At 41.7% G+C, this 26978-nt stretch overlaps 3 protein-coding genes and 1 long non-coding RNA gene across 7 annotated transcripts in view; all 4 read right to left on the reverse strand.

Moving 5' to 3' along the window:
- Window positions 1–5421: 5421 nt before the first annotated feature.
- Window positions 5422–8013, reverse strand: snx10a (sorting nexin 10a). Of its 3 annotated transcripts, none has more exons than XM_058047847.1 (7): window positions 7719–8013; window positions 6649–6690; window positions 6473–6559; window positions 6278–6378; window positions 6035–6133; window positions 5756–5917; window positions 5422–5680 (listed from the first exon to the last, which is right to left on the reverse strand). In XM_058047847.1, the coding sequence occupies exons 2-7, from the start codon at window positions 6679–6681 to the stop codon at window positions 5545–5547; spliced, it is 618 nt and encodes a 205-aa protein (XP_057903830.1). In that variant the 5' UTR covers window positions 6682–6690; window positions 7719–8013; the 3' UTR covers window positions 5422–5544. The 3 variants fall into 3 exon arrangements, with proteins under 3 accessions (XP_057903830.1, XP_057903829.1, XP_057903828.1); XM_058047846.1 differs by having other exon boundaries at window positions 5422–5677; window positions 5756–5950; window positions 7719–8012; XM_058047845.1 differs by having other exon boundaries at window positions 5756–5950; window positions 7719–8010.
- A 1468-nt stretch (window positions 8014–9481) lies between these two features.
- Window positions 9482–12190, reverse strand: cbx3a (chromobox homolog 3a (HP1 gamma homolog, Drosophila)). Its single transcript, XM_058047851.1, has 5 exons — window positions 12022–12190; window positions 11273–11435; window positions 10902–11058; window positions 10544–10638; window positions 9482–10033 (listed from the first exon to the last, which is right to left on the reverse strand). The coding sequence occupies exons 2-5, from the start codon at window positions 11425–11427 to the stop codon at window positions 9907–9909; spliced, it is 534 nt and encodes a 177-aa protein (XP_057903834.1). The 5' UTR covers window positions 11428–11435; window positions 12022–12190; the 3' UTR covers window positions 9482–9906.
- A 1358-nt stretch (window positions 12191–13548) lies between these two features.
- nfe2l3 (nfe2 like bZIP transcription factor 3) lies at window positions 13549–19380 on the reverse strand. The gene is made up of 5 exons (XM_058047777.1): window positions 18442–19380; window positions 16647–16724; window positions 15972–16085; window positions 15441–15885; window positions 13549–15024 (listed from the first exon to the last, which is right to left on the reverse strand). The coding sequence occupies exons 1-5, from the start codon at window positions 18955–18957 to the stop codon at window positions 14255–14257; spliced, it is 1923 nt and encodes a 640-aa protein (XP_057903760.1). The 5' UTR covers window positions 18958–19380; the 3' UTR covers window positions 13549–14254.
- A 2259-nt stretch (window positions 19381–21639) lies between these two features.
- Window positions 21640–26978, reverse strand: part of LOC131102296 (uncharacterized) — a 43756-nt gene continuing 38417 nt past the window's right edge. For both annotated transcript variants that reach the window (XR_009119418.1, XR_009119419.1), the window contains one exon: window positions 21640–25297. This is a non-coding gene — a long non-coding RNA (uncharacterized LOC131102296). The remainder of the gene's footprint in view (window positions 25298–26978) is intronic.

Raw genomic sequence — 26978 nt, forward strand, 5'->3', positions numbered from 1 at the left:
GCTACTGGCTGGGGGGGGGAGAATTCCTTTATGATAGGTCTAAATCCTCCTCCTCACACACACACCTAGGGATTGCTTGTGTGATACATACACATGCACAACATATGCCCCCATGGTGAGATGCACCCCATGCCACCCCCACCCAACTATTTTCGCCGTCTTTCTCCAAGCAACTCCCTAAACACTCGGCCAGACATCATACTACACTTTTTACCGACAGGCAGTGAATTAAGAGAATCATCGTCTCACGTTTTAAAGTGACAGCTCAACTCCAAATAACTCCTCCTCTGTTATCTGCCTTATTGGAACTCCTCCAATGACCCCTTTCTATACTCCATGACTCTACTCCAGAATGGCCTATTTCCACTAACAAAATCGGGTACTATGAGTTACTATTTCTGGGTGGATTTCCAGCTAGGGTGAGTCAATCCAATTACCATGACCTGGATGACTGACAATCTACACAGGCATGACGAGTCAATGCCAAAAATATGGTGTGAACCACTGCTGGTTGCCGATTGGAAAGTCAATATGTAACACTTTATATACATTAGATACAGAACGTATATTGACGAAAGGTTAGACAGTTTTGCCCAAGTGTACAAGCAGCTGATGCATCCATGTGTAGGTGTGGCATCTAGGACTGGCATGCATTTTGACAGGTTGATTTTAAAAACACAATCACCTTTAGGCTTTTCAGTTACCCCACAAAAAGTATTTGATATGAATGTAAATATTAAAACATTACAAAGTTATTGCCCATCGTCCTGATTTGCCCCGTCTTCTGTAGAAATGTCTCAAGTACTGTATCTCAGACAAAATTGGGTACACTTGCACAATTTAATGAGATGTACCCAAAGAGCTGCATCAAAAATTCACTTTTCACTTTGTTCACTTTTGGAGAAAGAAAAGTATTTCCAGGTAGGCCTAATAAAAATATAAGAAACATGCCTCAACATGATGCAATGTTGTTCTGCACCACTACAAACAACATTAATAAACATGCTAAAAACGACCACATAAAATTGCTCAGTATCTTTAAAAGCAGTAATTATGCAGGTGGACCCAATACTGTGACTGGTGATGCATGGAAAAAGGCAATGTATTCTGGTGTTAATGATCGGGGAGGGTGGTCCTAGAGGAATATCAAAGTGTGTGTGATGCTAAATGGGAACAATTTATGATGTATTCTTCCTGAGTATATAAACCAATAAAAGATTGTATCACGGCCTTGCAATGTGTTGAACCCCCCCTGCTGGCAAAAATGCTCTGTAAAGGTAAATAAGATGAATTAGATGAGGGAAAGTCAAGAGTCTCGGTTTTTCTTTAAGCTACATCCCAATGTGCACTTTGTCACTTATATTACATCCTGCTGTGTGGTGTGTGTGTGTGTGCGTGGGTGGGTGGTCGATGAGCACACACAGGCTTTAGTTTGTGTTTTAACGGTATAGAGCAATATGTTTAAAACTAAAAAGAAAAGGTTAACATGGAATAGATGGAAAGTGGAGATGTCCATGGGTGTGTGTAAGCGAGTGAGTATTTATGTCCACATTAGCAGGCCTCGGGATATGCTCTCTCACACACACGCACGCACGCACATGGAAACGCACACACAAACACACGCACAAATTGGCTCATCCATACCTGCATTAAGTGTAATAAACCCTGCTCTGATGAGCAAGCTGCTGTCGACCTTGGAACTCTGGAAAGACAATGCAAGGGGAGTCATGCTGTGACGAGGGGGGTGGGGGGGTATCTAAGGAGTAGGGAGGCATGAAGGGAGGAAGGGGGGTTAACAGATTAGAGAAAGGGAGGGGGGGCCAAGGAGAAAAAGAGTAAGTGAAGCTGCTCAGTATGGGGCAGGAGGGCATCTCTGCTCATCCTGAATGCAAATGTGCTTTCCATCCAGCCGCACCGTCGTGACGCTCGTAACTGCTCCGGAGAGAAGCAATTACAACGGCTCCATTCACTCAGAGAGAGAAAGACACGCATGGCTAGAGAAGGGTAATTAATAAGGAGATGGACGGGATGGAGGAGGAGAACATGAATCTGCAGAGGCTCCTGGAGAGCGATTGAAGCAGCTCTATTGATTGCAGAAGCAGCCTTGCTATATTGACACACGCAGAAAATCGACACAAAGAGCTGACCCAGCTCATAACGTATGGCCAGCTTCTCATATGAGAGGTCACAGGTCGTGTGTGGTGGAGACCATCTTCTGATACATGTCTTGTTGCTTTTATTCTATTCAATTAGTTAGCAATATGACCTCACGGCATTGTTCCTTGCTTTGAACACATAGCAGCAGTGGCTGGTGCAGGCTGCAAAGTACGACTTTTATTGCAGTCATTTAGGCCAGTAATATGTCATCTCCATTAGCCGACTTTTAACACTCACAGATAGATGGCCCTGTGACATTTATCTGCGCATGGGTCGTATTTTAGTAGTTAAATGGCTGGCGATGTGCAGGGTGCGCGCAAAATGAGCATGTGTGTTTAAGGAGTGCCGATGCCAGGGCGAGGGAGGAAGATGCATTGACTTTTAATGATACTTCTAAAGTGCTGTTGCATAGAGTTATAATCCCAAACACAATGCACGGCGCAACCTCTGACCCCTGTTCCAAAGAGAGACAAGAGGAAGAGGAGTGAGCAGCAAGGTCAAAAAGGAGACACCTGAGGCCTACAGCATCAGCAAAAAACACGCATTATGAGATACTAATTACCAACACGGCCCATAGAGGGTGGAAGAAGTTGAAGAAATGATGGAGAGACAGAAGCAGGGAGTGACTGGGAGTTATACAAGCTAATTGCTCATATGGATTTTGCCATTGTTGACTATTGAAGGGGGTCATGGAGGTGAAGCCATTTCCTATGGTGGCTGGCGTCAGGTGAGCTAATAACTAAGACTCAAACTAATACTAATATACAGTGCTAAGGTCGAAGGTAATCCGTTACGGACAGATAATCAACCTCTGATCTGTTTGAATTTGGAATCAATAGTGCCTTTTACACTGCCTGCTAAAGCCACCATTTTACCACCTTTTATTATTTTGGCTACAAAATCAGAGCCATAACAGAGGAGGGACATTGCCTCTGTCAGTGGTGAATGCCGAGACAATTGTGTGAACTCCAAACTAATTTTTCCCTCAACGAAAGCAATTGTTGGTATGCGCGTGTGTGTGTGTGTGTGTGTGTGTGTGATCGCAGTGTGTTGCAGCAAGACACCCCACCTTTTCTGGGTTTTGTGTAAAGGGCACAGGAACAACAGATGAAAATTAGCATGTAGCCATCTTCGGTCTGTGCAATATCCCTGTCATAAATAAATACAAAAACCCACACACAAGAGTAGATATGTATGTGTTTAGTCATGGCTGATGCGGCTATTTTACAGGACGTCTGTAAATGTGGCTGTTTTGCCCTCTGAAGAAGTTCTAATAAAAACTAAAAAATAATACTCACCCTATAGGGGTACCTTGATGGTATGGGAGGCCTGGAGGCGGGTCTACTTTATGCATCCCATCCTTTACTGTAATACAAGTGTAAAAAGAAGTTCACTACATAAAGCTTGAAAACTTTCAACTTGTGAAAAAATAGCAGAAGGAGATTACCACGTGTAGCTGGGAGATAAGAGCTGTGACAGCAGACATTGCTGAGATTAGGGCTACAGAAAGAGACAAGATTACTTACTTTTAAGAGGAGTACAATAAAAAAAATACATGACAATATATTGAAATCTACCAATTTAATTTCTACAACATTATACTCTTCTGCACACTGTGTGTATGCTAGTGGCCCCGCTTCCACCCACTGAGCCAAGGACTGTGCGACACTCCATTCACGCTGTTGTATGGGACAAACAAGTACATTTACCGTAAAACTGATGTCACTGAACTCCTCACAAAACGACACGTCTGCTGTGCCAAATCAAAAAGTGGGAGCATGATCGTTGTCATTTTATGCGTCGACTATCGAAGTTCACCTGTCTGGAGGCACTGAAGTTGACAAATGTGACAGAAAACGCACAATTAAAACTATCAGATGGGCCCAGAGCCTCTGCATGGCGGTGCTTTCACAACTCAGTGGACACCCTAATTGCTTTGAAATACAATTTGGGCTGGGTCTTTTGTTTGGGGTTTTGGAGGTATGAAGTGCTCGAGTGCACACTGGAAATTGAGTTATAAATTACCAAGCTGAAATAGATATGCACGGTGAATGCTCAATATCTAAATGTTAGATCCCCCTCCTATGGCTTTTGTCTTCAAAAACAATAACAATGGCACCACTGGGTTACATCTTTAAAAACACTGGCTGCATCTGCTGTTTGTTTTTCATAGGACATGTTGATAAGGTTAAGCCTAACTGCAATGAGATGGTGCCTCCAACCATAAAGGGAGCAGAAGAAGAAAAAAAAAGCGAAAAATCATCATTTGTCGAGTGCAGCCGTCCCCACTTGTGTGGCTGTAAACGTGTTTGTAGGCATGCCGCCAGTGTATTTGTCGCTGACAGCTTCATTATGACTTGTGTGCACATCCAGGGAGAGATGTGCAAGGGACAGGCTGGGTTTAGTGTTGGGCCGGCCTGCGTCAGTCCAGCTGTTGAAGGGTGGGGGTGAGGAGGGGTGGGGACAACTGCTGTCTCCTTTAATGAGCCTTCGCTTATGTCATCAGCTTTCAATTTACAGACCTGTCCACTACCTCTGGCCCTCATTTCCACATCCTTGTCACACATACACCTTCAAGATGCAATAGTGTGTTATTGTAATTAATTTGCTGTCTTCTCTTACCTGGAAACTGTCATATGGTGGGTCTCTTCATTTTGTCACCACACCGACGCCAATCAGCATACTCTGCGTAGACGTGGTTTTCACAAAATAGAACCTGCAGATGTGGGTTTAAAGGGAAGTGAAATGATCTTACAGTAAAAGCTACATGGCAACACTTTGTACAATAAATGGCATAGTCATACTGAGGTTTCACCTTACCAAGTGGCATGAGGGGTGCAAATAATTAACAGCTCCAAGTACAATGCACTGCACACAAACAATATATCCTGTTAAATTAGTAGCCACATTTAGAAAGATAATTTTGTATTGGATCACAGTGTGTATTGGCAGTGTTTTACCTCCAAAGGCTGTGGTGATATCTCTACTCCCTCTACTGGGCTGTTTGGTGCACGGCTCATCTCAGCAGTAGGGGAATATTCATACCCATTTTTCTTTTCTTCAAAAAGAGTTTATTTATCCTTTAACAGATCATAAAAGTGTTCTGATAAATTTTTCTCTATAAAAAAAAAAATTCTATTCAAAACATACCGAACTAACCTCAGCTTCAGTGCAGATAAAAATATAAACATAGGATATAATTAAGAATTTATAAATGTAGTTTTACTGTATATTTCTTTTTAAAACAAACTGATCCTTTCCAAGTACATGCTCAAATAACAGAGTTTTTACTTTAAGAAAATAAACACCATACACCATTTTTTTAAAAGAGCATACAATGGACGAAAAAAAAGGGAACTTGTCTCTCTTGTCCATAAATGCACTTCCTCAGGCTTCGCTAAGCCATTTTGTGGGCAACTCCGAATGACAACTGAACAACCCGGATGACTCATAGAACGGTAGGGGGCTTCCACGACAGGTGCTGTCCACACTTAAGCCCAAGACGGACGATGAAGAGGAGCTGCTACAAGAAGAGAGAGAATTGCTGACATATTGCTGACGTTTGTAATAAAAAGAAAGCATTCCCAGGCTGACATACCTCTCATAGTCAGAGTCAAATGAGGCCTTGTCCTCCAATCTCATGATGCAGCCGACGCCTGAACGCTGGATGGCCTCAGCCACAGTGTACCTGGTCTTGCCAAGAGCACACTTTTCCATCTTTGTAACGCTGAGGTCGGACTGGAGGAAAAGATGGAGCCGACTGTCTGACAACAACAACGGTGTGTGAAGAACACTAGAGAGGAAATGATACGCAATGAAACCATCGTACATGAGGTTAGCCTCCTATATGTGAAATTGACACACACGAGAGACTCACATTTCTAAAAACTCCTGCAGGCCCTTCATCCTCTGGCTGACCTGTTGTGTGTTCCTCAGGCTGAAGAATGGGTTCCAGGGGGGCAACTTAGGTACTTCTCTTCAGGGAGGAAGACAAATATCCACTTTTTTTTATTGTAAAACACAAAGGATTCAATGTATGAAGTGACATTTTTTTGTCATGTCCCAAAACAATATTATGATATCAATAGTGTCCACAGTGATATCTGCTGTATGTACGTACATGATGAGCGCGTTTTGTTCTAGACGATGCCGCAGCCAAACAAACTCGCTGTAACGTCTCCTCACACATGACTCCTTCTTGCGGAAACACATACTATTTGTCTAAAAACAACCAGAAAGACAAGATACACAGCAGGATTAGGATGCTTACTTTAAATTATTTTATTGAGGACGTGTGAAATTCAGTGCTACTCACGTGTACACAGATTTCATAGTCGACGTGAGCATGCCAGAGGTCCTGTTTTTGGGGCTTTGGGTTTTGAACACTAACACTGATAAACTCCTGCAAAAATATATATATTTTTTTAAATCAATAACTCCCTGCTCCAGTAGGATATGAAAAAAAGCATCAATTATGTTGTGGTCACTCACAGTTTTGGCGAGATTGTCCAACATACTGTCCATAATAGAAACCTACACAATGAGAACACAGAGATTAACCTTATAACAACCCTCTATAGACTGTTATACTCTAAGCATAATAGCACAATTATTTGCTGAACTTGCACAGCTTAAGGACTCAGGAAGTGCAACATTTGAGCTAATAGAAGCATAAAGGCAAATAAAAAGGGGCACAACAGCAAAACAGGATTAGAAACAATAAAGCCTCTTTTGCACACAATCAGCACTAATGCAGGCCACCAGCAGTATTAATGCATCTATTACAGTGCAACACAGAATGCATTCCACCTAAAACTGCACACCATAATCCATGTCAATGGCACTTAACCTTTCACTTAGATTGTTATATTTCCATGTGACTTGTGTTTTTTTTTGTCTTCCAACACCAATTATAATCCAACAATTGAGTCCAGAGTAAATCAATGAGAGGAGATAAAGCTGTGACCAAAGGCTCCATCACAGTCAACCAAACGCTGCTTCAAGTCACATGAACTCATAAGCCAGCACACAAACCCGTTGCCTACAGCCTATTATTATCATAATCATCATCATCTGCTGAAGAGTCGGTACTCTTTTTTTCCTTTTTAAAAATCCAGACAGAGGTAATAAATAGAGTCCACAAAATCTAAGCCTTTCAAAAATCTACACTTTTCTCTCCAGCCTGTATGATTTTACCCCATGGAATGATGCATCAATTCATACATTAAAGAGTTACATACAATACATCATATAGTTCCAGAACAATATATTCACACTTAGAAACGTCCAGTGATTATTTTCTCTTACTTCTTTAGGATCAGTCCAATAGAAAAAACAGGAAATTTACACAGATGTTATGTTCGTGCCAATTGTATTCACTTGGGAATATCAAGTTAATGGTTAAAAAACACATTCAGCTAAGCTAACAGTATGTCATGGGGAACTAGTTGACAAGAAAACTTTTAAAACAAAATATTAACCCGGCGTGCCGGACATAAACTTCTGTTACAATAATAGTTGTGTCGGTAATATGAATCATTAATGACATAAATCACCCCTACCGTTCACTTCTGCACCTTGTTAGCACAGCTCCACTGTTTGTGTGCTACTGTTTGTGTATGTGGCTCTTAAACAAACTTGTTCACGCCTCTGCCCCCACCCCACATAAACGCCACTCGCAGTATATAAAAAAATAAGTCACAAAAACTAACGATGAATAAAAAAAATAAGTAGTAATGACGACTACTACTATTACTACATATATAATGGTATTGTGTTGCCTGACTACACAAAAATGGCTGACTGTGCTGCTCACAAACGGCACACCTGCTAGCAAATTGACAGGGAGGGATTAATTAAAATGCTACCACCTGGTCAGACCGGGGGGCGGGGACTCGAATAGACAGTTATAAAACACCAAAACATTAACTAATAGGTGCAGAAATTAATACATTTAGCTGATTTCTTCAAAGTCCTGAAATTACATAACCTCGCGAGATCTAGCAATGCTTAACTACACATTGTATTATTTTGTCAACAGACGGAAAACAGCTTGTTTTTTCTTTTTTTTTTTTGCACACGCATGCGCAGTAGCGGGAGGTGAGTCTAATTTCACTGGAATTCCAGCGATTTGCTGAGGTTTGCCCAACAAAAAAGTACAGGGGTGTCCATCATGCGGCCCGAGGCCGTGTGTGCACCGCGGCTCTTTTTTTATTGGCCAGTGGCAAATTCAATAGAAAATAGGGTGAAAGACCAAAAAGGTGTCAGGTTGGGACAAAAATTAAAAGTTGATGCTAACAACACATAGCCTTTTTTTTTACTAAGATTGAGTCATAATATTGCATCAAAAACAAAACTGCTTAAAAATATTGCAGTATATTATCTGTGTGATTTTTCTTACTGACAAATGCAGCAAGCTCAATAGAACGACTTACAGTATATGCAAATAACCTCATGTGATGATGATGTTGGACCTCAGAGGGGCACTCATTTGTCTGGTGACACACAACAAATATATAAACACTGATAGGGTAAAAACACAGTACACAAGCATTCAAATAAATGAGAATTGCATGGGAAGAATACCAAAATTTAAATTCCGCAAACAATAGTTTACATACTGTATTGACTGTCACAACTCAGAGCAACATGGACTGCACTCTTTTTACATGAAATCATCTCCACCACCTGTTAAAGACACACCTCCAAATTAAAGAAGTAAAATCACTTACCAATGCTATTTAAATGACTGCACAATCTGTCCAACCAGGAAGGGCAGCTCAGCACACGGATGCCAAGTAAACACTCACTTCTTACCACAAGATCACCACATTTGCATACAGTGGGTGGGCGGGTTGTGGGTGGAGTTGGGAGCTTTCAAAAGACTGTTGTTTGATGTGTACCTATTTCAGGAAAGATATTCATTACAAAGATTCAGACTTGCGCACGTAAATAAATATAATAATCTAATGAGAACACTTCATAGAGGTTATGCAGACCAACTCTAACGCAAACAACGTAGTTATAATACAGTATATTGTACCCCTGTCTATTAATGTCAAAAAATGAGATGAGGTGGCTGCACTGACTAGAGGTGTGACCCAATCATGTTATGTGCAAACCTTTACATGCAAGTATTATATTGTGCTGTGTGTGATTAAAACCATACCTTTTAGCCCACAATCACTTCGTATCGAAGGAACTTTTAAAATGACTAGACAAAAGACAAAACAAGTAGTTAGTTGCTGATTTTACATTGAAAAAATGTGATCTTCAAGCCAGTTTCTAAAGTTTCTACAACATCTACAATAAGAGGCAATGGAGATGATTTGGTCAAAAAACTTTATTTGAATCAAAGCAATATTTACACAAAATATTACATAGACATAGTGGAAAAAAACATTTGGGGACCAAGAAAAATGGACACCTTTTGAATGACATGTTGAAAACAAGTTGGGCCAACACAACCACACTCCACACCATGAATGACTCTGGGATGAAGACAGGATGCAGCAGAATTGATGATGTTACCATCATCAAAACCTGAAGACTTATTTTGATAACGTAACCATCATATGGAACATCGGTACTCTCCTATGCGGCCTTGCTATGCAAGCGGAACATTCTGGAAAGGTAAAACAAGTAACTATGACAGCTAAAACTATAAGGCTAGGTCAACAAAGGAGAGTCAGTCCTGAGGAAAAAGGGAGCTCAGGTGGTTTAAGGTGGAGGGAGGCCCACAGTGCACTACTACTGGGCTTCATCCTCTGGGCAGGAATGCCACGTTAGTCTCTCCTCATAGAAGGCAATGACCACTTGAGGGCACTTGGTGTTGGCCTCCCGGGCTGGGACCAGGTCTGCTTCGTCAGAGTTTTTCCTGCAGCGACAAAAGGAGACAATGTTACTACTTAAACAAGTTGTCATAGAAATTGTGAAAAAAGTAACAAATGAGACTGGCTTTCAGAGGTTGCAAAAGTGGCACTGTAAGTTGGAGGTGGAACCAACATTGTACAAACAACATTGTGTAAAGTCTTTTGTGAGTCTCGACGTAATCTCGTGAGAATTACAATGACGACCATAGTGCCGTGAATGGATGCAGAAAAGTGGTTACTCTTATGTCTACTAGATTGGATTATACGAGTGTAAAGTTGATTATAGGGGTGCTATTTCATGTCTAGAGGGCTCTTTCGGTTTATGTCCCTACAATGGATTTGACTAAAAATCCAGGAGGCTGGTACCTCTTGCTTGTCAAACTGGATACCCAGTCGCATCAGTTTATCTTTCACAACCCCAGAAGAGACTGCTTACGGAGGTGAGTTAATGTGGATCCAATTCTATGTAGGGCTACGCATCTATATGTTAAATATAAGTAATATACACGACTCACCATTTCATCAAGAACATTAACTCTCCGCTGCTGTCTGTTGCACCGATGATCCTCTCTGGGTCAAGGTTTCTTGCAAAGCCTCTTGGTTTATCAGACTGTAAATATAATATATCCATATGATGGCACTCGGGTTAGCATTGTACAGTATATAAATAGTATGGTTTAGTATTTGCAAGGCTCTCCAAGCTGTATGCTTGATAGCTCTGTCCCCTTAGCAGATTCTTCAAATAGTATGATCTTGCTGCATGGTTCCAAGACTGTGCTCATGTGCATTCTGTTTTATAAATATGTTTGTCTAAAAAAATGTTTTACAGGAGTTACATTGGTTTCATTATCTCATTTTTCCCTCACTACTCACAGCATCTTTCTTTTTAGCATCCATTTCTGTCTCGTCTGTCGAAGCCTTTCTCTTTAGAGTGGCGGGTTTCTCCTTTATGTTCTTCTGAGATTCCAGAAAAGCGTTGATTAGTTCCGGGCAATCCAAGTTCTCCTCCGGCTCCCAGGTATTATCAGCTCTAGATTAGCAAAAGTGAGGATTTTTTTTTAAATTAAATCAACTCTTTATATGAACTTCAGCATATGAAACTTCAAACTTTGCTTTAGCACCTCATTGAATGCAAATCTGCAGGGTCTTCATGCAACTAGAGAAATAAAATACAGCACAACCCCATAACAGGGTAGCACTGTGACCTCCGCTGGGGAGGGGGCAGATATCCCAAGGAAACTCACTCTGTAAATCCTTTCCATTTGAGGAAGAACTCCACTTTCCCATTCACAATACGCTGGTCCAGAACTTTTTCCACCACAAATTCCTCAGGTTCCTCTTGTGTGCCCTGCCCCCCCTGTGAATCCTTCCTACTTTTGGTATTCTGCTTCTTGCCCATGTTGTGCTCTATTAAAAAGAGATAATACACATGAAAGATTTCAAGTGTTAGCATCTTTCCTCTTGCAATCAAACTGAATGTTACAAATGTTAGTCTAGACCAGCTTAGCCTATTTAACACTGAGATGAGGAAAACCTTCATCACAATAATGGACACACCACGTCCATATCGTACTAGAACAATGTTCTTTAAGTAAGTTTCTTTATAATCTCACTGTTGCATGGTTGTTTGAGACCCACACTTTGAGGTTGTTTATCATTACGCTTTCTGAAGTTTACATACTACGGCGGTCGGTGGCCCATTCAATACAACACTGACCCATAGCCGAACAAAACAAGAAACACAACACTTTAATGCAGACGCTATAAGGCTCGACGTGGGAAGAGTGCTCAAATGTGTTTTTTTTAAGCCAAATGAGAACAGGACGCTCCATGCATCCTCAAACCCTTAACTACGAGCACAAATACACACACCGCTAACTTGGAGGGTGACTTGGAGCACACGCCGTCGTACAAGTATCCTCCAAGAAAAGCGCGGTTTAAAGTAAAGCATCGCGGTAAATACAGTCTACTTGGATTAAATATGAATATTCACCTTTTGAGTCCAATTAGAAACTCAGTTGGCTTGCACGGCGACTCCACGGCAACACGCGGTCGGCGTCTTTATCCGTACTAGCAAAGCACAGGCGCCAAAAGCTAGTTTGTGGCCTTCTACGGAAGCCTGTGAGGACAAGGCGCTTTGCTCTTGACTTCCGGGAAGCTACGTCATAGATGTTTTGAAAATGAGCAATTTATTAGTTTGCTGCAAAAGTAAAGAACCTTGCAAAAAATAATCTTTGTCTTTTATGAAAATGTGTGATAGTATAAAGTAGTATCGACAGAAGGGATTCCCTTTTTTGTTCCTATGTTTTTAAATGGAGGACACGTTATTAGTTGAAACAATTTATATTACAGTATTTACAAATAAAGTACGTTGACAAAACAAATGAAATACCTACCTAGCGTTTGTATTAATAGTAGCCTATATTTGAACGGTTGAAAGAAGACTTTGAAGGCTCTATTAACAAATAACTATAAAATACCAATATCTACACTTGAAGCACAGTAAACAAGATTAACACTGATGTGTGCCTGTGATGTGGCCAAGCGCCATTTTAGGCCTGCAACTAATTTCTTTTGGCTCCTCTGCACATTGTCAGTGTTGTGACACGCTCACACATTTCAAAATTCAATCATTGTATTTGTCAAATGTGATAGATGTTACATGTCATAGATGTTACATTGCATTTGAGATTATAAATACTTAACAGTGTTTATTAGTTTACTGCAAAAGTAAAGAAACTTTGTCCTATATTCCTATGGTTTTGAATGGAGAACGCCTTAGTTGTAATTTTAAGCTTGACTTGTCTCCCACCTCTGGTACTAATGCTACAGTTTTTGTCACACATAGCACAAGGCTGAGGTACAGGCTGTTTTAATTAATTAATCTTACTAGTAATAATTATCTTAGCTGGTTTGAAAAGTAGCTGTGATATCACAAATATTATCGAGGACAGAATGAGACATAAATTGTTTTTAATCAGAAAAAAAAAAATCACAATCAGTAAACATCTTCAGCTCCCAAGCAGAAAGCAAACTATCAACATCATGCAATCAATAACATTTGCCCCAGCAACAAATAGAAAAAAAATATATATATAAAAAGGAAACTCAGTCACACCAGATAAATAAGAAACTATAAAATACTTCATGAAACTACTTTGTGCAAGCCTCTCAATTGAGTTCCCTAGTTTAGAGGACTAAATAGAGCAGAATGCACGAAAAAGCACAGCAACCTCAACAATGTTTCCAAATAATCCCAAACATACAAAAACATGATTGTATTATATTTTCAACTGGGTGATTTTAGGTCCATTCGGGGACATTTCACCAATGGAGTGATACAAACTGTGCACTTCAAATGGTTAGTCCCACACCCCCCCAACTCTAATAAGTTTTAAAAAGAATTTCAGCGTGAGGTAGAAAACAATCTTGCCGTACTATGAAGTGGATGGGCTTTAAACCAATTCATGATAAATAGTGGATCATGTACTCACACAATAACAAAACATCCAATGCAACGTAAGGCCTTGTCAGTTTAATCATTGGTATACTGTATGTCATCAAGACACAAGAACACAATCCATTCATTTAAACTTCTACACAGCGATACACTTTCAAACATTTGAAATAAATCTGTAAACCTTAGATGCGTAATGTTCCGTTTGTCACTTTAGGATAAAGTTGCTATAATGGAAAGAAAAATACACTGTCATTGACAGTTTTTGATGCATATAATAAGCATTTCAGGAACTTTGATCAATAAATACAGCTTTTAACCACCTGCTTGTATTGTAGGTACATTGGGAGGATACAATAAAACTAACAAGACTCCAACAATATCTTCGCTGGCCATGCTGATGCATAAACACGCCTGATAGATTTCTGATTAATGTGATTAATCTGAAAGTTTACAGGCAAGTAAAGAGACGTTGCATCACATAAAGTTGTTCTTTTCAACACCCCAGGTGTCCATCTCAAAGGAAAAAGGATGTCCAGTGTGTAAGCTACATTTGTTTTCCTCACGTCATCTTGATCTACTTTTCCATTTACTCTTTTTGTGTGTTTTATTTTTTTGGCAGCTTTAGCTGGTTTAGACTCCCAACAGCAGTGGTTCAAAACACACACACACACACACTTAAGAGTCTCCGTAAGAGGAGATCCCGCAGCCAGAGAAAGGCAAGAAAGTCCACCAAAAAAAGGCTTAGGATTAAGCAAGAAATACTGCATCACTGCTTTTTGCCCTTCTTTCTCTTGTCCGTTTTATTGCTGCGCGATGTGGAGACAGCAGGCCTTCTTACAGGCTGAACTACGACCCTCCCATTGGTCCCGCACTGCAGGGTGAATCTGTCTGGGTTCAGGGGCTGTCCTGAATCATCTCTGAGCCGAGCGAGGACGTCTCTGGTGAGCTGTTGTATCTGCTGCCCCACGGCCCCCATCGTCTTGGCCGTGATTTGCTTCTCCCACAGCAGCGTGTCCCTTTGAGCTTGAAGTCGCTCCACCTCCTCCTGAAGCCCCGTGATGGCATCTAGTTTGCGTTTGCGGCAGTTCTGCGCAGCCAACTTGTTCTTCCCCCGCCGTCGGATATCCCTGAGGAGGGTCACCTGCTCAGGGGAGAAGCCGTGCCCGTCGACGATGTCCAGGAACTCATCCACGGGCATGTTGACGATTTGCAGGACGGAAAACGGGATGCACATAGCGCGGGCACGCAGTTCGTCTCGACTCAGTTCCTGCTCCTCTAGACTAGGCCCTTCGTCATCACTCAGGGGCTCCTCCTTGATGCCTTTGTGGGGGAGAGTGACTGTGGGCTGGTTGAAGAAGGCTGGAGATGAGTAGCTGTGGTCGTGCCACACGCGCTCACTCACATCCACAGGTGGCCACAGGGCATCACGGTCTATAATGCCTTTAGATGGGAGCGACTCCACCTCGCTGCTGTAGCCTGTGGCTCCACATTCATCTTCACAGTATGAACTCGATGACGAGGACATCTCAGATGAGCCTGATCAGCAAAGTATTCATTAATTAATTAGCTCACACATCCAGCACCAAACACCAACAAGCAATTCTTGATTTTATGAGGTTGCAATAAACTCTCTACAAAGTATGATATTGTAACGACCCTCACGTTTTGTGTGGAAGTGAATGCATCAGGCCAAGCGTTTGTGTGTGTTCAGTGTTTGTGAGGGAGATGACTGCAGTGCATGTGTGGAGTCGGTTAGCAGATATTCTTTTGGCTACATTTGCTGATATTGTTCTAGCCACATTGGCTGACTGCACAGCACAGACATGTATGAATCAGAAATCTCCACAGGTGGTAGTGGGTGGTATTTCTGGTAAGCTGGTATTGGAAATCGATACTGGATCGGCAAACCAGGCCTACAAATGACACGGATTGGATAAGAAACATAAACCAACCTGGGGAGACTGGGCCGCCAGAGCTGCTCTCCAAAGAGAGACCAGAGTCAGAGTCCAAATCCTCAAGGACATGTGGTTGGAAGACACCCAATGTGCCCATCAGCTGGGAGTCAATGGTGTCCAAGCCCTCCAAACCCAGTTGATTGATCTGGTCAAAGACGGCCTCGTCCAGGCAGTCGCCCAGCGAGTTCTGCGAGGACACGCCGCCAGTTAAACTACACACCGATGCAAAGGGTAGCGCTGCCAGACCCAGAGCCATCCCCGGTGAAGCGTCTGAGCGGGAGGAGCTGGTGGATTCCTGTCGGAATAAGGAACGCTGCTGCCTGGCATCAAAAGCGCTGCTGCTGGTTACCATGGCATCCAGCAATGTGGCATCCAGGCTGATGCCGCTTGTGACGTCTGTGTCGAGGTCTGACAAAGGCTCAGTAACAAGGGAGTCCAAGTCCTATACAGGGAGCACATTTTGACTTTGTGTCTAGACTACTGGGATAAAAGCCATTTGCAATCATGACATAAGAGATGACAACTTACTTCAAGGTCAGCAACAGGCATTGACAGAAAGCTGCTCCAGTGCTGCTCAAAGTCAGTTGTGGGAGGGGGCTGTCGTGCTGGGTCTGACAGTGAAGTGATGCCTTCAAACACACTCTATTGGGAGAACATAAATACACTTAAATACAGTAATTACAGTAGCTCACAAAAATGAGTACAGTCCTCACATTAGGGTTGGGCTAAATGGCCTGAAATCATATTGCGATAGACATTCCAAACTATAGCCTCTTCCTACAACGATCTGACTCACATTATGTTCTTCGACATGAATGATAATAGAACCATACTCCATCAAGTGTTTTTCTTCAAACGCCATATTGAATTAGAGTTTTTTTTACTACCACAAGATAGTTTTCGTGGCATGTGTTGGCAAGTAAGTTCTATGAGACATGACTGAGGTTGTTCTGGCATGTCCACGCAGTGTGAAAAGTGGGGGGACAATACTGCCCAAGTGGATAGCTAGGGTAGGACACAACACAGCATGAAAGGATCGCTGTTGGCAGCAATAGTACTAGGTTAATCGGCTTTTGTGATCGATGTTGAAAGGCATTTATTGTCATATGCCGATCACATCGTTCTGACGAAACACCATCGGTAGCCGATCAATGGGACCGTCCCTGGTTGCGACAGTAATAAATGACGGTGAGGGGTCCATACCTCTTGTTCAAGAGTGGAACTGAGTGCCAGTTGAGTGACTGGAGCAGATTCCTCCTCCTCTTTAATGTCAACTTCCTCCTGGCAGGGCAAAGAGAGACATATGGTGAAGAGTGAAGATTAGGAAAGGGGAGATTAAAAGGATTAAAAAAATACAAGTCGGGCAGTAAAACCAACGATAAAGTTGCTAGCTGGAAGTACTCTGAATTGTTCAGGTTCTGTTTAAGTTGATTTTTTTTTACGAAGATGGAAACTCATTCTCAAAAGCAGCTGTTATAACCCAAGAAGGAACCTTAATTTTTAACGTTTCTCATTATCCTGTCAACTGCAGAGGGACCATTCTGGGACAGTAGAAATGTATATAAACAGGTGTATGTACGACAGATGGGATTAGAGTATTTCTACAATTACACAAAACCACCAGTTGCTATTCCATTTACATCTAAATTACCAGCTCAGTCAAACACACAATATTGTTGTTATCTTATACATTCATTCATTTTCTACAATATGTGATAAACACGTGTTGCGAAAACCTCATCTCTGCCCTAGTTAATGATAGAGGCTCAAGTGTGACACACTGCTCAACCACTCCTCGCAAAGCTCTGCCTGAGCATGCCAAAGGGATCACTACAGTGAAAGTAGTTTTGTCATTTTTGCCGCCTTTTGCATATTAACAGCTGCACTCTGTAGTCCAGATGGGGGTAGCATCCATGTATGGGCTGCTGCATTTGTGTAAGCAGACAGGGTGTAGGTGTTTAGCACCACTTCTCCACCACCCAAGGCCCACAGCTGGTGGTTTAGTCTGGAGAAAGGAGATATGATTACACATAACTGCCTTTCTAGTCTAAAAAACAGAATGGATCACTTGAATTGACAGTCCTACAAAGTGCATGTAATTAATATCACTTGGTAGAGGGTGCCATAGGAACTTTTTTTGTTTGTTAGGTTCTCTATAAGATCAGAGGCTACCTAGCGAGACCAGTTAGGAGTCAGAGAAAGAACTAATGTGACTCATGTATTCTTCCTTGTTCTCCAGGAAACATTGCAACATAGTTGTTGGATGGGGGAACATACTTACATAACGTGTTGCTAACTTTGTAGGCTAACAATAGCACGATGGCTCTATGAACCACGAGGGAGGGGGCTCATGCGCCGCCTCAGAATGTCACAGTATGTATGAAAAATCCTGTTTCCCCTCAATGAACCACAGCGACCAAATGTGTGCTGCACTCATGCAGCCTCAGACCATGATGCCAGAACCACCATGCTTGACAATGATTTTGGTTCTCGATTGTGTTTGGTAGAAATTATTTTCAGTGGATAGTAAATCTACACTCCTTTCCAAGCTGCACACTGACTACTCTCGAGTAGATCCAAATTGAATTTCAGCCTTGAGATGTCCTGAAACAGCTTTCATTTCAGAACCTTCTGCTCCCTGCATTGTTGTTATTGTCAGGACTGATCCTCCTTTGTCTTTAAATTATTTCATTCTGAAATAAAAGCAGCTGCTGTACTCACTTTATAACTATGTAACAAAACACAGAGAACATAATTGTGTGTTACAGACTAGAAAGTAAGTGTAATATCTAATAACATCTAATTAATAAGAAATTGCTCACGTTTTTAGAACATGCACAGGTCCAAAAAACGTCCCACGGGCCGCACTTTGGGCCCCAAGTTAGATGATGCAATGTACATGAAGTTGCATAGCAACTAAATCGACACTTACAGTCCCCTAAATAAGTATTTCTGCACTTTTTGATGCCAACATGCTCACTTTTGTGGATGCACTTGCCTGTTTTATAACCCTGTTGACTCCAGCTACACATGGCCCCACCGGTGAAGATGTTGGCTGTAGCTCTTGGTCGCTGTCAAGTAGGTGCTGACCGTCATCACTGGCTTGGTCGAACCCGGAGATGTCAAGGTCTGTGTCGGTGTCTGTGCTGGTGCTCGTTGAGGGCTGCCCACTGTCAGACTTGTCAATGGCCGACACTTGGTGCACCAGCCATGCGTTCAACTGTGTGGGAAACCGCGGAGAACCAAGCGTCCTAACCTCGTCTAACAGCCGGCGACTCGCAAAGAAATAATCCAATTCGGGGCATTTAGGGTGCACGGTGTATCCCCCAAGAGTGTCTCTCAAATTGTGGAATGGTGTTTGGGTGTAGGCTGAGCTAGGACCCAAGTTAATTTCAATGAGCGGCGAATAGTAGCCGCTTAAGTAGCTGTCGATGTCCACACGAACTCCAACCAAACTGAGCAAGATGGTCAACTGAATCAGGCCTTCTGTGAAGTATTTTTTCGCGACTTGCATTTTCTAAATACGTTAGCACTGTGGATAACTATGTAATGCTGGCCTAACAGTTCCGCTTTTCCAAGTGGACAAAGGGAAAAGCCTTAACAAAGAGCACGCCTTCCCCTGTCAGACAAAGAGGTCCGCCTGTACCGGCGAACTCGCTGGCTAGCATACGCTATGCTAGGCTACTAGCTAACAGCTTTATGACCAGTTACCGGAATACTCGTGGAACAAACATAGCGGAAACGCTACCTTTCAATCCCTTGTAGTAGACCGGGTGTCGTTCTGTGAGATCTTTAAGTATCAAAAGTCGCCAGACGTCATTAATGTAACATAAAGTGAGGTATCGGTTAAGCTCAATGCGGATAACCAAGAGAAGGAACTTGCACAATTTGCATACCAAACACAGATTGGGGCACGGCATTGATGAGCTGATTGGACATCAGTGTTGTCACTCATATTATGAACCAATGGCATGTCTTCTATATAGCCGACAACTTCCTGTATACGCCCTAAACAAAGTACAAATAATACTATTTACATAAAATGACAAGAAACCGCACCGGAAGATTTTCAATACATTTGAATGGCTATTATTTAATTATATCTAGTGAGTGATTTCAAACAAGCATTATAGGCTTTTTTTGGTGATTTGTCAGTTGCATAGTCAGACTGCAGTTGTTGAGACGCTTGTGCTACTGACCTGCTTTTTTCCATTTTTAGCCTACTGGTAAGCGTTAGAATTACAACTTGGACTTGCTCAACTGGTTTCCAGACGTCATCAAAACAACTTATGTAACTGGGGGGTTTTGCTTTTAAAACCATACTAGTTAGTTGGTACTTTTATTTCTGGAGAACTGTAGTTGACAGTAGTCATTTATAGTTCAAATACTGTGCAGTCTGTGTTCTTTTTAGTATTTTTATAGAGAACAGCACAAAATATGATCCACACCATATTCAATCATTATGATAGTTTGTAACATGGAACAATATAGTTTATTATTTTAAACTACATAGGTATATGCACGTCAGAGATGTTTGCTACCCAAATCGTAATTGTGTACTTACTATAGCTGTTGTAATGTAATAGATCCAGGGCAGCAGTTTTCCATTTTCACATACTGCATTGTCTCTTGTAAACTGATCATACCCATAAACTACTTGGTTGCTTTGATTTATTTTGGATCTAAGCAAGCAAACCTAATGAAATAGTACTGGCTTCCAGCTACAAGTTTCCTCTTGTGCTGCAGGGCAGGAATAGTGTTTCTTGGGGAACTGGCTCAACTCTGACACCTGGTGTTAAAATTGGGTAGTACACAGTTCTAGTTTTCCTCACAAGAAAAACCCAAACATTATTGTTACTTTCTGTGTTCAATTAAGCCCCGGTATATTTTAGTTAAAATCAAACTGTTTCATTAGACCACACGCAATGAGACCTGAGGAATATTTTGCATTATATTTCGTAATTTATGCATAAGTGACAAAAAAGTGGAGAACCACACCAGAAATTGCTCCTAGTGTTTTTAATCTGTCTGTAAACCGTGAAAAATTATACATTTACAATAACCAAATAAAGCATCAAAGTATACAATATGTCTGGTAACGTAACAATAGTCATATTGACCTAATAGACTGTGACTTCATTATGGAACAATTAAAACCATATAATATCCACAAAAAACAACAAAACTGCAAAACTGCAAAGACTCACCAATAAATAAATAGCATCAGTATAAATGCAGTTTAATAATATGATAAAAAGATTAATGCACGTAATCGATCTGTAAATGTAAAACAAAACTGGTAAGACATTTTCGGTCCACTTTTACACCAACTTGATAGTCCCACAAAACCAAAACATCCAAAATACTCCAAATCGCGTCGGGAAGAATAATTTCATCCGGTTGATCTGCTGCCGTTTTACAATCGCTTGATTAATCCAAAAGTATTTTGATAACGACGTGAAATACATTTAAATCATCTTTGTCAAGGTCTGACAGATTTATTGGTGAGGAAAGCCTTAAATCAGCTCTTCACGCTCCTCTCATGTCGAAGCTGATTGGTGGAATATCACGTGCAAAAGTGTATCTTACTGCGCATGTGCATTTAAGCATCCACGCAAAGGTTCATGGGTAACACACAAGCAAACCAAAGACGGGGATATTTCATCCGGACTATTTACTTAACCTTCACTAATGGAATAATGTTTTTAATGTATATTAAACCTAGTTAATCGCCTTCTTTAATTTTATATTTCATTTATTTCAAATTAAACCCTACTTTGACAACGTCAGGAAAATATTTTCAGCTTACGTTCTAAATTGTAGCTTTCATTATCTAACGTTGTAATCAGGCAGTTTTTGCACACTTAGTGGGCAGTGCATGAAAACTATTCAATTTGAGAACGAGTCTATTGATTGGTAGCCTACTTGATTTAATAGTCACACTAAACGTCTGAGCAGGCACTCCTGACATTGATTGGAGCCTGGTTAAATGAGATTAATCGATTAGTTCACTGTTTCGAATGTTTCATAACATGTGAATTTGCAAGTCTGGTATATATATATATTTTTTTTTATGTCAAACGGTAAGACATGTCTATAATTCAGATTTTTAAAATACACCAGCTTGCTGAATAATTCAAAAATACAAACTAAACAATCTGAAAAATATTACGTGTGTCAGAATAACTATACAATACAGTCTAACTACTTATAAAACAATAATTAATACGTGAAACATTATTTAGAATACAACCATATTTACAATAATCAGTCAATGAATCATAATTATAAATGCAAAAAATAAAAAGAGTAAGACGTACCGAATTTCACTATTAAATGTAAAAGTGTATTTTATATTTACATTTATACAGATATATTCTTTCAGGAAATCTATATTTTGTATCACTAAATTAGTTCTAAAATAACACAACTACATGTTTTTGTATAATTATCATGCTCAACGATAAGTTGAGAATGGTCGTTTCCATTGTCAAATTTGTCACATATATATTTTTCTGATATAGGTATTTGTCTATAGTGTGTATGGATGTGTGTGTGTGTGTGTGTGTGTGTGTGTGTGTGTGTGTGTGTAAAGCGACACAGTAGAGGAGCTCTGTCCTCCAGAAAGCAAAACATCACACTGGCCGCCTAGCTTCCTTCAGACCTCTTCCGTGCTTGATTGACAGGACGGTTTGGCCAATGACACGCAAGTATCCGCATCATTGCACTCTATTGGTTTAGAACCTCGGTTTCGTCACAATGTATCAACCAATCAAAGAAGGCACCGTTGCTCTCTCTCTCTCTCTCCTCTGCTATACTCTTTAGCGCCCCGCAGTGGAGATAGACCGTTTTACATCTTGCTCATTGTGAGCGGATTGTTAGTTGAATCAAATTGTATTTCTTTATTTCATTTCTCTTTCAATACATTATTTGTTTTAATACTTGGCAGAATAAGCAGACGGCCCTGCGGAATGTGAACCATTTTAATCTAGTTGTCTGCTTTATTTAATAAGTAGAACCCCTATTTTATTACAAAACTAAATCATGTAAAGGCGGAAAAGGCTCCACTATTTTATTTCTGTTGCTATCACAGTCACCACAGAAGCTTTGGGTTTTAGTTTAATTTAAAGCCACTAGGGGTCAGAATTGTGCAGCTTTTGGCGACAATACAAACCCTTTGAGAAAGCAAATTGGACCTGGATGCAGAATTGATGCTCTATGATGCTACGTGCTGCTTTACTTCTCCATGAATGGACACTGTACAAGTTTCTATATTGTGCAACTGTACTCCACATTTTCTTCTCCACCCATCTCTAAAGAATAAGGAGGGCTTAACAGTGGGCCTCGGTGCTGACAGGACTCCTTTTTTTCCACTCCTTGTCCTTTCTTTCTCTTAGCATGAGAAGCAAGTTCTGGATTTGATGTCATGAGTCTGAGATGGCCTCCTTGATAAAATGGGTCTGCCTTTCTGAGACTGGCAGCCATCTCTTCTTGGAAAAGAAAACAGAAAAGCCCTACATAAACAGAGGAAAATGGTCCGGACTGAAGAAAAACAGCCTTGCATGATGTGTGCTGGTAATTTGGAACGTTACCACCGCAGACTCACACATGCACACACATAAATACTGACGGCCTTAAAGAGGGGTCTCTTTGAAAATGGTAGAGGAGGCTGAAAACGTGTCCAATGGGTTGCATGTGGCCGGCCATTTTATGCGTATATTAATCAGGAGAGGGCTGTCACGGCTGCGTTTGAGGAGATTTCATTCTGTCCGTGCTGCAGCTATTGTGTCTGCCTCACTAATGGACTCTTCACACTGTCCCTCCTTATTCCCCCATATCATATGCATGTATCCCCATGGGAGCTGATTAAAAGGCTTTCTACCTGGGGTGAGGGGAGAAGATGAGTAGCTAGTGAAGAAGAGTGGTCCTTATTACCCTGGATGTCTGGACATGAGAGGGTGGAGTGGAGGGCCTCTTGTCGTTAATCGATAGCGGGAGCATTCTCCTACACCGTCGATGTGTCTCGATGTGTCTCTCGGCCTCTCTCGGCCTCTCTCCCCCTGTCTCCTCTTCCCATTAGAGATAATGTGTCTGCTATTGACACAGCCAGGTCCGGGGACCATGACAGAAATACAGTGCGGCTCTTCCGCGAGGTCGAGTGCCACACGGTTTTAAAAAAGAAAAAAAAAAACACCAGTTGTTTAACCCGGTTGAGTCCTATTGTTATTTGTAACTACAGTACTCCACACTTTTATATTAGTCAAAGTAATTATAAATATGTAAACACATTTATATGTAAAAAAAAATAGGTAGGCCACAGAATAAGAAAATTTTCTAAGATTATTTTTTTTAGCAACAAACAACTAAAATAAGAGTTGAACTCAAAGCATAAACATGCTCATTTGTTGCCAGGCAGAATTCACAAGGCTCAATAAAATAGCCCATCACATATGCCAGACATGCCTGCTAAAGATTATGAGACAAATACATAATCCACAATTTGCATTTGAATACTTGTTCTGTATTAAATATAAATGCATGATAAGAATAAGAAAAAAAAACAGCGCCATCTGGTGGGGAAGTTTTCAATACATACAAAAATATGTATACACAGCACAGATTGACCCATTGTGACACTGTGCTGAGTAGCAATGGAGATTTAGTGTCAGCTGTAGAGCCGAGAAATACAAGATGCTTTTGGGGATTCCCGCCAAAGATTGACCGATGATAAGATTTACACTGGATAATAATACAGCGGTGATGGAAAGTATAAACTTACTAAAGTCGTGAATTTGAGTTACTCCTGTTTTACTTGGCTTGTTCCCTTTGATAGAGCGTTCACCACACCGTTTGGAGAATACATGGGTGTCTTTAGGGGCTGTTTTTTTTCCCATGGAAACATAACTTGTGTAAATGCAAACTTATTTGGTGCACGGGTGCCCAGTTGACTAATGAAAGGGGTCTTGATGCCGCCTGACAGTCCAGTTAGTGCTGCACTAGACTTCTGAGAGATGCCGGGGCGAGCTGCGGGGAGAACAACCTCTAACCTCGCTGACTCGCTCACCCCTGGGGTCAAAAATTGGAGGGGCCGGAGCTGCAGGGGATAGGCTATAATTGATGTGTGGAGAGAGGCCTGCGGAGGCTTGCTGGGAGCAGGGGAGGAGGGAAGCATGGAAGGGAAACCTGAGGCTCCAGAGGGGAAGCGGTGGGAGAGCCTGATCAGGGTCTCTGGTCTATGTCGTCCAGTCTCTGGTACTATAGTCTACAGATGGGTTTATATTATCGTGGATCAAACCTTCTAGTGACTCGAACCTTATGAACTAAACAAAAAGAGAAACTTTGAATTCCACAATCAATATTACATGCAACAACCCCAGTGAGTGTGATTTATGCACGTAATAATTCTAAGAAAACAATTAATCCCCTAATTCATCCACATACAAGCTGAAGTTGTATGTTTGATTTTGGTACAAGCTCACAGTTGCTCTTTCTTCAGCTGGAGGTCAAAGGGCATGCTGAATTGCTGAGGTATAAGGAGGCGGGGAGGAGGGGAAGCAATGGCTGACAGATGTTTACAGAGGCATTCTGCCATCGTGAGGAGCGTGTAGGATTCTGTGTGTGTTACCACCAGTCTTGGCAAAATCTCAGCCCATTCCACCCTCGCTGTATACCTGCACAGTGGGCCTCCTCTGTCAGCCCGCTAACATATCCAGATGGCTTGGGTCTCTCTCGCCAGGGGCCCCAGTGTGCATCCCCATCGATTGCTACCCACCTCTGTGTGGGCTGAGTGGATCGCTTTCACAGCAGAAGGATTTCTGAGGCCTCCATGTCCGGGCAAGCTGCTCTCATGTGACCTGAAACATGGAGGAGATCATGTTGGCTACAGTTACTTTTCTAGTATTTATTGTATACTTTCAAGCAGTAATTCTCAATTGATGCGTCGTGACCCAGAGTTGTTTTCAGTGGGTCACGGGTCTTTGCCTGACCAAACATCTGCCCGACCTTCATCTGCGGAAATTGTCTTTAAGGGGCGATGGTGGGTCTCGCAGCCCTGCATTAGAGTAGTCAATGTACAGCTTGTATAGGAGTATATACAGTATGTCACAAAAGTGAGTACACCCCTCACATTTCTGCAAATATTTTATTATATCTTTTCATGGGACAACACTGAAGAAATGAAACTTTGCTACAATGTAAAGTAGTCAGTGTACAGCTTGTACAACAGTGTAAATTTACTGTCCCTTCAAAATAACTCAATACACAGACCTTAATGTCTAAACTGCAGGCAACAAAAGTGAATACACCCCTAAGTGAAAATGTCCAAATTGGGCCCAATTAGCCATTTTCTTTCCCCAGTGTCATGTGACCCATTAGTGTTACAAGGTCTCAGGTGGGAATGGGGAGCATGTGTGTTAAATTTGGTTTTATCACTCTCACACTCTCTCATACTGGTCACTGGAAGTTTAACATGGCACCTCATGGCAAAGAACTCTCTGAGGATCTGAAAAAAAGAATTGTTGCGCTACACGAAGATGGCTTAGGCTATAAGAAGATTGCCAACACTCTGAAACTGAGCAGCAGCATGGCCAAGACCATACAGCGGTTTAACATCACAGGTTCCACTCAGAACAGGCCTCGCCATGGTCGACCAAAGAAGTTGAGTGCACGTGCCCAGCGTCATATCCAGAGGTTGTCTTTGGAAAATAGACGCCTGAGTGCTGCCAGCATTGCTGCAGAGGTTGAAGGGATGGGTGGTCAACCTGTCAGTGCTCAGACCATACGTCGCACTCTGCATCAAATTGGTCTGCATGGCTGTCATCCCAGAAAGAAGCCTCTTCTAAAGATGATGCATAAGAAAGCCCGCAAACAGTTTGCTGAAGATAAGCAGACTGAAGACATGGATTACTGGAACCATGTCCTGTGGTCTGATGAGACCAAGATAAGCTTATTTGGTTCAGATGGTGTCAAGCGTGTGTGGCGGAAACCAGGTGAGGAGTACAAAGACGAGTGTGTTTTACCTACAGTCAAACATGGTGGTGGGAGTGTCATGGTCTGGGGCTGCATGAGTGCTGCCGGCACTGGGGAGCTACAGTTCATTGAGGGAACCATGAATGCCAACATGTACTGTGACATCCTGAAGCAGAGCATGATCCCCTCCCTTCGGAAACTGGGCCGCAGGGCAGTATTCCAACATGACAACGACCCCAAACACACCTCCAAGACAACCACTGCTTTGCTAAAGAAGTTAAGGGTGAATGTGATGGACTGGCCAAGCATGTGTCCGGACCTAAATCCTATTGAGCATCTGTGGGGCATCCTCAAACTGAAGGTGAAGGAGCACAAAGTCTCTAACATCCACCAGCTCTGTGATGTCGTCATGGAGGAGTGGAAGAGGATTCCAGTGGCAACCTGTGAAGCTCTGGTGAACTCCATGCCCAAGAGGGTTAAGGCAGTGCTGGAAAATAATGGTGGCCACACAAAATATTGACACTTTTGGCCCAATTTGGACATTTTCACTTAGGGGTGTATTCACTT

The sequence above is a fragment of the Doryrhamphus excisus genome, chromosome 14 (assembly GCF_030265055.1).
Source record: "Doryrhamphus excisus isolate RoL2022-K1 chromosome 14, RoL_Dexc_1.0, whole genome shotgun sequence".
NCBI classification, from domain to species: Eukaryota; Metazoa; Chordata; class Actinopteri; order Syngnathiformes; family Syngnathidae; genus Doryrhamphus; species Doryrhamphus excisus.

Coding starts and splice junctions, on each gene's coding strand:
- cbx3a (XM_058047851.1), bottom strand. CDS start 11,427: ATGGGCAAGAAGCAGAATACCAAAAGTAGGAAGGATTCACAGGGGGGG. Junction 10,639..10,901: donor ATGCTAAAAAGAAAGATGCT/GTGAGTAGTGAG, acceptor TTATATTTACAG/TCTGATAAACCAAGAGGCTT. Junction 10,034..10,543: donor TTAATGTTCTTGATGAAATG/GTGAGTCGTGTA, acceptor TTGTCGCTGCAG/GAAAAACTCTGACGAAGCAG.
- snx10a (XM_058047845.1), bottom strand. CDS start 6,681: ATGGACAGTATGTTGGACAATCTCGCCAAAACT. Junction 6,560..6,648: donor TGGACAATCTCGCCAAAACT/GTGAGTGACCAC, acceptor ATATTTTTGCAG/GAGTTTATCAGTGTTAGTGT. Junction 6,134..6,277: donor GAACAAAACGCGCTCATCAT/GTACGTACATAC, acceptor TCCTCCCTGAAG/AGAAGTACCTAAGTTGCCCC.
- nfe2l3 (XM_058047777.1), bottom strand. CDS start 18,957: ATGCAAGTCGCGAAAAAATACTTCACAGAAGGCCTGATTCAGTTGACC. Junction 16,725..18,441: donor TCAACAGGGTTATAAAACAG/GCAAGTGCATCC, acceptor TTGCCCTGCCAG/GAGGAAGTTGACATTAAAGA. Junction 15,025..15,440: donor TGGCGGCCCAGTCTCCCCAG/GTTGGTTTATGT, acceptor TTTGCTGATCAG/GCTCATCTGAGATGTCCTCG.